Genomic DNA, 9,238 nt, shown 5'->3' with positions numbered 1-9,238 from the left:
TTCGTGTGGCAGCAGTGAGTAGCTGTGTGTAGCTCTATACTTACGTGGTTGGCAAGAGCAGGAGCCAGGAAAACTCCAAGAAGAGAAGCAATCACAATCTGAAATGAACATTTGAAATTCAAAACACTTGAACATCTTGCATCAAATTATTTGCTGTCTTAAAATAATTTTGACTTCCCATTTACTTTGTGTAGAGGCTCAGCACTTTCTGCAGTGGGGTCCAGCTGAAGAGGATTTAAATATGCAGGAGAATTATTTGTTGATGAGTTTAGAGAACACATGCATAGAAATGGCTCTTAGCCCCAGCAGTGCACCTTGCTCAGGCAAGAAGGTCGTTGAAACACAGTGGGTTCTAAAACTTGCCCAGCCCCAATTCAGTAACTCCTTGGAAAAAGGTACTCTGAAGTATTTGCTTTCAAGAGTGAGCTTTTTACGCCGAGCTTTTGATTTCAGACATGGAGCAGGTCTGAGAAATGTCCATGTACACCTGTTGTGAGGAGTTAGAACATGGGTGCACGGTCCAGCTCTGTACTTGGAACACAGCAGCAAAGGAACCTCAGCATCCTCATAGTGATCTCATCCTCTGAACACAGGACTAGGAGTCTAAGGGGCGGCACAAGCACTTCTGTTCAGAAAATTGGAACACCAAACATTTGTTACCCCTTTACAGAGCTTCAGCAGCTCATGAGCTTGCTGTTGCTCATGTTTGTCCGAACTACCGGTGATACCTTTTGGAGAGATTTCCAATTGTTATGATGAAAAATTCTTTTGGGATAGCTATTGTGAACAATTATTCTTTTGAATCCCTTGTACATTGAATCACTCCCAAATTTCACCTGCTGCAAAGGAGGATTTTTATGGAAAAGGTCCCAATCCAACTCAGAGTATTTGAAAGTAATGCCTGGGAATTTTTCCTGCACCAGTTTCAGGCTGCTGTAAATATCCCGGTGTCACCATCCTGCAGCTGAGTCTCTCATGTCTCACGGTTCTCCTACGCTCTCAGCAAACAGCTGAGCCCTAACTTTATGTGACTTGCTGAGACTGCTGATTTGCCTCTGAGTCGTGAAGGAGAGCATATTGTCCTGTGGACGCCTCCCGTGTGTGTGCCGCCCCTGGAACAGAGCACTTCTCTCTTTCCCGTTTGAGTAGGCATGTGGAGTTCCATCCCTGCCAAAAGGGAGATTCCACCCCTGCAGTCCCCACCCCTTTGGCATTTTCACTCTGTGAGCCCTACAGAAATCACTAAGAGTTCACTCAGTGCCAGGAAAAGCTCAAAACCGTTTAAAAGCTGCCCAGCCTTAAGAGTTTTGTGGGAAAGTGATAGGTGTACTTACAGGGAACTCCATTTGGATGGTAGGCCAGGCCAGCTCTGCTGGTAATTGATGTGTACTCTTACTTTTTATACATAATATCCCAAAGTTAAACCTGAAAATGGGTTTACCTTATTGGCAGGTGCCCTGTGTTCACAGAAGCATGACGAGTTTCCTGGGGAAGTGCTCTGATAAGAGCAGGCTTTGATACCAGCCTGATTGAATTCATTGCATACAGGGAACTGAAAGAAAACTGGTCATGCTAAGCTCAATGTATTTAACAGTAACTTTCACATGGAACAAAATGATCACCAGAAGCAGAGCACAGATTGCCAGTAAACTTGTAGTGACGCTTTGTGCCGATGTGGCAAAGGACTCAGCTTGAAGTCGTACCTATAACCAAAACCACTGTTCAGACCAAGGGAGGTGCTAATCTTGCTGTGTTAAAAATGTTCAGTGAGTCCCGGGAGATCACGAGGTTGGCTCTAAACCGTAGGAATTGCTGAGTTCTTCTGCTGACCTTCCTTTCCGAGCTCATTCAGCATCTGCTTTCTGGTTGTCAGACATGGCCCTGAGAATCTTCAGAATCTTCCCAGAGCTCCTTCAGGAGAGTAGCAGCTGATTATGGACTAAGGGCTGATTTGAGAAAGGGCCCATAAACTAGAGGTAGCAAAACATGTGTGAGGGAGGAGCAGTGACATGGGGCACTTTCTGTCACCTGCCACTTAGGAAGTCGATTTTAATCTTTCTCTGACTTTGACAGTGATACACAGAGCCATGGCCCAGGAGCCTGTGGTAATTTGGATTTGCTTTTTCCCTGTGCCTGTTCCAGGTTCCAGAAGCAGCACTCCCAGAGGAGCTCACTTGCCAACTCCCAAAGTGCTTTGTATTTGAGAGCAGTTCTGCCAGTCCCCGTGTGCTGACTGTGCCCTTGGCTGCAGTTCAGGGTGGGTTTGCACACTAAAGCTTCCTCTGCCTTGCCAGAACGGCGCGACGGGGACTCGGTGTCGCTCGGAGCTGATGTCTCTGAACACTCTTCTCCTGTGCCATCCACTGCTGAGGATCATTGCTGCAGCTGTTCCTGCAAAAGCCAGGGGATCTTGCTTTCTTTGGGAAGGGGGAGGCCCAGTTCTCACTTGTGCTGCTCAGGGCCACACTGTGTCCTTCTGCTCCTGCCTGGGGCCTTGCTGGGGGTGCCGAGGAGGTGCAGCAGTCTGCCAGCACTGTGAGCGGAGCACTCGGCTTTTCATCTGTTTCACATCCACTTCGTACTTTGCTCAAGGTGTCAAATACGGTGAATGAAAGTGATAAATTACCAAGGGGAAAGATTTACAGTTCTTCTAATGGGACTGATTTGTGGATGCCAAATGGAGACAGGTTACATCCTTAGCCTCCAAGATGCCAAATACACATGAAAGTCTTATGTTAGAAAATCCTCTTATAGCCTCTGGAAATTCCATTGATTGAGCCCTCCTCAAGAAAGGCAAGAGAAACCAAGCTGTACAATCCTCCTCCCTGCAGTGTCGTTAGCAATGAGTTGGAAAGCAGTTTTGTCCCTGTCTTGCACCAGTTAGAGCCAGCTTGGCCATTACAGAAATGCATCACCCTGGGAACCCTGAACCTCCACATCTTCCATCAGCTGCTGAGCGCTTGAGCAGTTTGTGTGGCGAACGGCCAGCTCAGGCACTTGACATTGAGCACAGCTTATGGAACTAGTGACAGCAGTAGAATAGCCAGGGAAAAGGGCAGGGAATGGGGCTTTGTCTGCATAAGACCCTGTTTTCTTTCCAGTACAAGTTTGTCTCTGTGTCCTCTTTAAAGCTCTGCTCAAGGCATTCTGTTTCCATAGCAAATTCTTGTAGCACTGTGCAGCAACCTCCCAAGGGTAAGAAACATTGCGGATTTCATCCTTGCCTCAAATTACTGTTTTGTTCTGTGCACACACATGTTCATGTGCTTTTCCTTGCTGTCTAGCAAGAGTAAACCCGATGAAATTATTTCTGGTTGCATCCTTGAAGCTGGAGCTTGAGGGGGTTTTTTAACTGTGGAATGTGATTCATTCTGCCCTTGAGCCACAGTTTTCTAGGCTATGTCACCCTGCCTTTATCTAGAGCATGGCATGGCCACCCAAGTGCAAGTGGGAGCATGGAGAGTTATGTTGGTTTTTAGGGGTGTTGCTTCACTCTTTACCTTTTCTCCCCACTACTTGCTGACTCCCTGATAAAGTAAATATTTATGAAAAGTATCTGGAGAAAAAACCCATGAGCCACCATGAGACTTTATTGTGATCATATAATCTCAACGTAACTTTATTGAATCCTTCTCCTTTACATGTTTAAATTTCTGTTTGTTAATCAGACTTGAACTGAAATGCTGCAATTTTACTTTTCACTTGATGCTCAGGGTTCTCCTGTTTACCTGGTTTTTAGTGGATGACAGTGTCAAATAATGGGTCAAATTCTTCTGCCAATTTTATAAGTTAAGAGTAGTTCTGTAGCTTAATAATGTTCCATCAGGATAACCTAGAATGTATTTAAAAATGTTTGGCCTTATGAAAAAAAACAGAGAAATTTCATTTTGTGTGGAAATAAACATTGCTTTGCTCTAACTGGAACACCATATTAATTGTTCTGCACATTTCTAACATTCCATTTCATGCTGACTTCCCTGATACAATCAACCTGCCTGCAAGTGTAACAGCTGAGGAAAAAGTGATTTTATTTGAGGAAAGGATGGAGAGGCTTCAAGAGGTTTGAGAGATCTAAGGATGGAAAGCACAAGGCCCACTTTGAGAATGTGAATTTGAGAATTCAGATACCTTTACCTGAGAGGTGCCTTAGTGAACTCTGCATCCTTGCAACCTGCTATAGAATAAAGCCTGTGGGGCCAGTGAGAGGGTATCAGAAACTGAGGGATGTTGTGTGGCTAGTATTGGTACTAAAGACAGATTTTTATTCACCTCGATAACCTGGGGCATCCTTCCATTTTTGTTAGAGAAGAACAAATAATCTTGATTCTAAAATTCTGAGAAACAGGGACCATGCCTTGCTAAAAAATAAAATTATATTCTAATTTTCCTGTAAAATTCTCAACTGTCAATTGTTTGGGATTAATTCTCAGTCTCCTTGATTTTTCTCTATGACAATGGCTTGACAATTTTAAAAATTTGAGTTCAGGAATCTACGGAATGATTGAGGAGGAGAAAATTCTTCTTGGGTGGCAAGAGTCCAAGATAATTGCATCCCTCAAGTCCCACTTGCTCAAAAAATCAACAGAAACAACAACAACCAAAAAAACCAAAAACAAAACCACCGAACAAACCCAAAAAAACCCCCAAAAGTGAGTTTTGTGAATAAAATTCACAAATTCACAAAAAGTGAATACAAGTTAGGTATTGGGTCACAGTAGATGGGGATTGACATTTTGCCAAGTGCTCTTGTTAGCTCAGCAGAAACACGAGTGTATTCCTAGCTTGATTTGTGTCTAATTCATGTACCTGGACACTGGGAGATTCTCATAGAGAGAATCTGGAATATGCTGTCAGGAAAGAGACATGTTCCTGGCAGCAAAAATGGAAGAAATCTTTTTATTTTTCATGTTCATGGCTGAACTAGAGGCATTTGGGAGGAGATGACTTGGAATCTTGCACTGTCTCAAGGGATCAACAGTTGTGTTTATACTGTGTATGCATCTTTGGAGCACATTTTCATCCACTTCAGAGTTCAACGTGATGCCCTGTAGCCAGTCCTTGCTATGCACTGGAAAATAGAGGGCTCTCTAAGAACGTCATGGTAAATTCTACAAAGACTCTCCTTCCCCTAAAAAAGGCAAATTCACTGCTTTGCACTTCTTTCCTTCTGCCTTTTGTGCCCCCTGAATCAAGATTTTTAATGTGAGGCATCTTCCCCTGAACAAGGAGGCAGGTCCCAACTGTGAATGCCTTGTTTGTGAAGCACCCTGGGACTCACACAGCTCTGTGGGTGTGCCCTGTGTTGAGAGCTGGTGATGAAAAGAGCTTTTGAAGGGCTCAAATGGGGCAGAAGGGAGACAATCAAAATATTGCCATGGAAGTTTCAAAGATGATTGAGGGGTATAGTAATGAGAAACAAGCCAGAGATGATCTATGCAAAAGGTTTTTAATTGAACGCTCTAGTCAACGAATTATTTGTTTCAGCATCTGAACCATGAAGAACAAAACTCTTGAAAGAGAAGATGTCAGGGAGGAATAGCATGAGGGTTGGCTTTGGGCGGCAGCTCAGACAGCTGGATCTTGGTTCAAGAAAGGTAAAGTTTTCAGACCTGTCCATTGCCACGGCAGTACTTCAGCTCTACAAGTCTCAAGACATCAAGTGCAATGCATGATTGTTGATTGTATTGGGGTCCTTTAAAAAAACAAACAAAAAAATTAGAATTAGTTCATGGGTAAGATATTCTTAGGTATCGATAGGAGCTCATTTTTGTTACTTGAAGTGAACTAGGTTGTCCATAGTTGCTGTATAGAAATCATTTAATAGACAAAGGATATTGTTGAAGTCATGAGACAACACTGGGTCTATAATACAGAAATGAGAGAACAATGGTGCTTAGAGCTACTCTTTCTCTTAGCGTAGACATTGCAGAGGATGTCAGTGTGTAAAATCCTATGCATTGAGTTGAGCCACCTTAAATTTCACAGAAAGAGGTAGTAATGATATAGATCAGGTAATTTGTGGCGGCTGTGTCTCAATGTTGTTTCAGTCCTGATCTGCGGAGATGCCAAACCCTTTGTGCAACTGCTGCAGCCCTTGGTTTGTGTGCACCTCAAGGTGCAAGAGCAGCAATTGTGCCTTGGTCATTCACCAGGAGGAGAAAAAGCCAGGTCAGTAACACTCAGAATTCCCATGCTTGTACTCACCGTGAACTTCGTAAGCCATGTAGGTGGTGAGTCCGCTGCACATAGCGGCAATGGTTGCTCCGTAGGAGTTGAGGTTGTTGACCAATCCATTGGTGACAAAGGTGATGTGCTTGGTAGGTCTTCCAAAACCGATCAGGTTCTAAAGATCAAATAGCAGCATTGAGCAAGCTCAGTGCTGGGATCTGGTTCCTGCTAGGCCTATTCCTAGGTCTGGAATGAGGACTCGGGGCTGGCTGTTTGAGTCCCAACTGCCTTTAGGGACACCTTTCAATCCCCTTGGGGCCTGTGGGAGCACTAGCAAGCCTTGAAGGCAGCTGCAAAGGCAGAGCTCGGTCTCAGGGCGGCAAGGTGCAGGGAGCCGGGGGGGCAAGGCCGGCAGCAGAAGTGTCTTGCTGCAGCCCGTTCTAAACGGGAGCCAAAGAGGGCAGCAGCAAGCCCGGGCAGATCCATTTGCTCTCGGACTATTTGCAGGTGGTGCTTAAGACCTCTCTGAGGGCCCTGGCTGCTCTAGTGGGACGAGTCTTTCTGAACGGCTCTCGTGGCGTTGTTTCAAAGGAATTGCCGCTCTCTTTTCCTCCTGGAGTGCTTTGTGGCCTGGCCCAATTCCCTGGCTGCTGGTGTTCCCTCGCATGCCCTCAGCTTCCCTCTGCTCTCTAGCTCCTTCCTCAGCTAGGGCCACAGGCCTCCTGTTGTGGCTCCTCGCAGGAATGTGGGGGAAAGGCTGTGGAATAGGGAGACGCTCTCTCGCGCCCCAAAGAAAAGGGAGTCTGGCCAAGCGCAGCTGCAAGGCCAAGTTCTGAGCTGACCAATGCAGTTTGGTACTGAAAAGTCTGCAAAGGACTTAGAGATCTTGGCATGCCAAGAGAATGAAGGCCCTGGAAGGGCTCCTCAGAGCAAGGGTTTGTCCAGCAAGCTGCAGAGCTCAAGGTTCTCAGAGAAAGCGGAGCTGGGGGAGGGAACGATGCAGCCCCTTTCTTCTTTTGGCAAAGCATTCCTACAACAAATTTCCAATCTACACTACTGTTGAGAGAAAGGAAAGCCTGCCACTAGTGACAACCTAATCGTTTCCATAAAGAAAAAGCACGTGAAGAAACGGCCTGCTGATCTCCAGTGTTTGGACAGGGTTGGCAGCGATGGCTGTGATTGTTACATATATAGGCTTTCAGAATAGTAGACTGTGATGAAAGGGTTTTTGAAAGCTGAGTGCACAGTGCTTCCTTCTCACTGGGGAGCAAGGAGTTGAGGTTAGCTTCAGGAGGATGCACTTTAGGACTTGGAAGCCACGAACTACAGCTAAAGCTGAATATTTTTGCTTATGCCTTCACTGATAAGACTAATGGTTTTCTTCTCCCCTCTTGGTGTTCTTGCTCTTTAAAGCCTTGATTTTTTTAAGGACTCAGTTCTGAGTCTTCAGTGGAAGCCAGTGCCTACCAATGGTGAGTATGCTAAATGATGATATAATTTTTAAAATGTCTGTGGTAATTTAGTGGGCAGAGCTCATGTTAACATGGTACTTAGTTATTTGAAAAGGTTTTGAGAGATGATTGTAAATTTTCCAGGTTATTGGCATATTTGTTCTTAATCAAATACACCTCACCCAAAGAAATTAATTTTTTTAGCATGCAAGGACAAATCTGCACTCTTGGGTCATCAGAGAGTATTAACAAGAGATCAGTATAAATACTCATTGCAAACAACGTAAAAATTACCCAGGATATCTACAACATTAATTAAACATGAGAAACCTTCACTAAAAGCATCTTAAAGAAAATATTCTTATTTTTGAAACTTTTAAAATAGAATATAATTCAAAATAAATTGAAGTGCATATAAACAGTGTGATCTCAATCACCTCTAAACACCTGATAGTTTAAAAGGCTTTGAAAAGAACAGTCTTCCACAGCTGTTTCCTTTCAAATACTGTGCAACATTCCTAGTAATTCCTCCATTAAATTCTTACCCTCTTCTCTGCAGCCACTTTGACAACTGCAGCAAAGGTGGGCATCTCACTCCTGTTCATGATGGAAATGTAGCAGGTTCTCTCTTGCATCACTTTTGTTGCAATGACACCCTGAAAAATAAAATTACTGAGCACTCACAATTCAATTTTTTCCACCTGTTAACACTGGAATAAAGTTTGGATTGAAACAATAACAAATGCCAACAGTTTCTACCCCATATCATGGACTCCACACTTTAGGATAAGGAGAACAAGCCCTGTCCCTGGGCCAGCTGTGCCAGGAGCCAGTCTCCTCATATATTTTTGAACAAGCACCCTCCCTGCCACTCACCGTGTTGTAGTTCCAGATGGTTTTCCAGGACAAATGGTTGCTCTTTTGCTCAAAAATTGCCTCTTGTGTTTGACTGTTGATATTCATGCTTTGTGAGACACCAGAGATGGAGATGTGAGAGTTCCCACCAGAGATGGAGATTTGGGAATCTCCGCCAGTAATGATTTGCTGGTTGTTATCCGTCTGCTGAGATAAGAAAACCACATAAAATATTTTAAGACTATGAAAGTAGCTAGTTCTAAGACCAAATATTTGCTTTAAACACCTGCAAAAAAATAACAAGTGCTAGAGTCTAGGGAGAGATGGCAGTGGAGATATATTTTCAAATGAGGGACAGACATTTTCAAAAAAAACCAAAATAAAACCTGTGGTCTTGGGCAAAGGCCCTAAGAATTCTTTTCAAGCATTCAGTGAATCATTGCTGCATCTGACAGCTGTCATCTGGTGCCTTTGGAGGTTGATGCGTGCAAGACCACTGGCCACAGTCAATCCAGGCTCAAGGTCTTGGATGGAAACCTCTGCTGACCCACGGCTCTGTTTCAGCATCTGCACCCTCGAGCAGGAAGCTCTCGAAAGAAGAGATGCCAGGCCAGAAGGGCATCAGGCTTGGCTTTGGGCAGCAGCTCTGGAGCCCCCCCATTTGATTCAAGAAAGGTAAGGGCTAAGGTTTTCTCACCGGGAAAGGTCCAGTCCAACTGCCATTCCAACCGCCAGTCCAACTGCCTTGCCAACCGCCAGTCCAA

At 44.5% G+C, this 9,238-nt stretch overlaps 1 protein-coding gene across 1 annotated transcript; it reads right to left on the bottom strand.

Moving 5' to 3' along the window:
* Positions 1-5,430: 5,430 nt before the first annotated feature.
* LOC108446214 (gastrokine-1-like) lies at positions 5,431-8,676 on the bottom strand. Its single transcript, XM_017732176.1, has 4 exons — positions 8,496-8,676; positions 8,165-8,275; positions 6,205-6,343; positions 5,431-5,692 (listed from the first exon to the last, which is right to left on the bottom strand). Exons 1-4 carry the CDS (start codon positions 8,580-8,582, stop codon positions 5,604-5,606), a joined length of 426 nt encoding a protein of 141 aa, XP_017587665.1. The 5' UTR covers positions 8,583-8,676; the 3' UTR covers positions 5,431-5,603.
* Positions 8,677-9,238: the final 562 nt, after the last annotated feature.

The sequence above is a fragment of the Corvus brachyrhynchos genome, unplaced genomic scaffold, assembly GCF_000691975.1.
Source record: "Corvus brachyrhynchos isolate BGI_N302 unplaced genomic scaffold, ASM69197v1 scaffold2444, whole genome shotgun sequence".
NCBI lineage: Eukaryota > Metazoa > Chordata > Aves > Passeriformes > Corvidae > Corvus > Corvus brachyrhynchos.
The sequence above is the reverse complement of the archived record's forward strand: the minus strand, read 5'-3'. Positions and strand labels throughout refer to the sequence as shown.

Bases quoted from the DNA above. Each gene is read 5' to 3' on its own strand.
- LOC108446214 (XM_017732176.1), bottom strand. From the start codon at position 8,582: ATGAATATCAACAGTCAAACACAAGAGGCAATTTTTGAGCAAAAGAGC. The intron at 8,276-8,495 runs GTGAGTGGCAGG...TTTATTTTTCAG, and splicing joins CCATCTGGAACTACAACACG to GGTGTCATTGCAACAAAAGT. The intron at 6,344-8,164 runs GTAAGAATTTAA...TTTGATCTTTAG, and splicing joins AAGTGGCTGCAGAGAAGAGG to AACCTGATCGGTTTTGGAAG.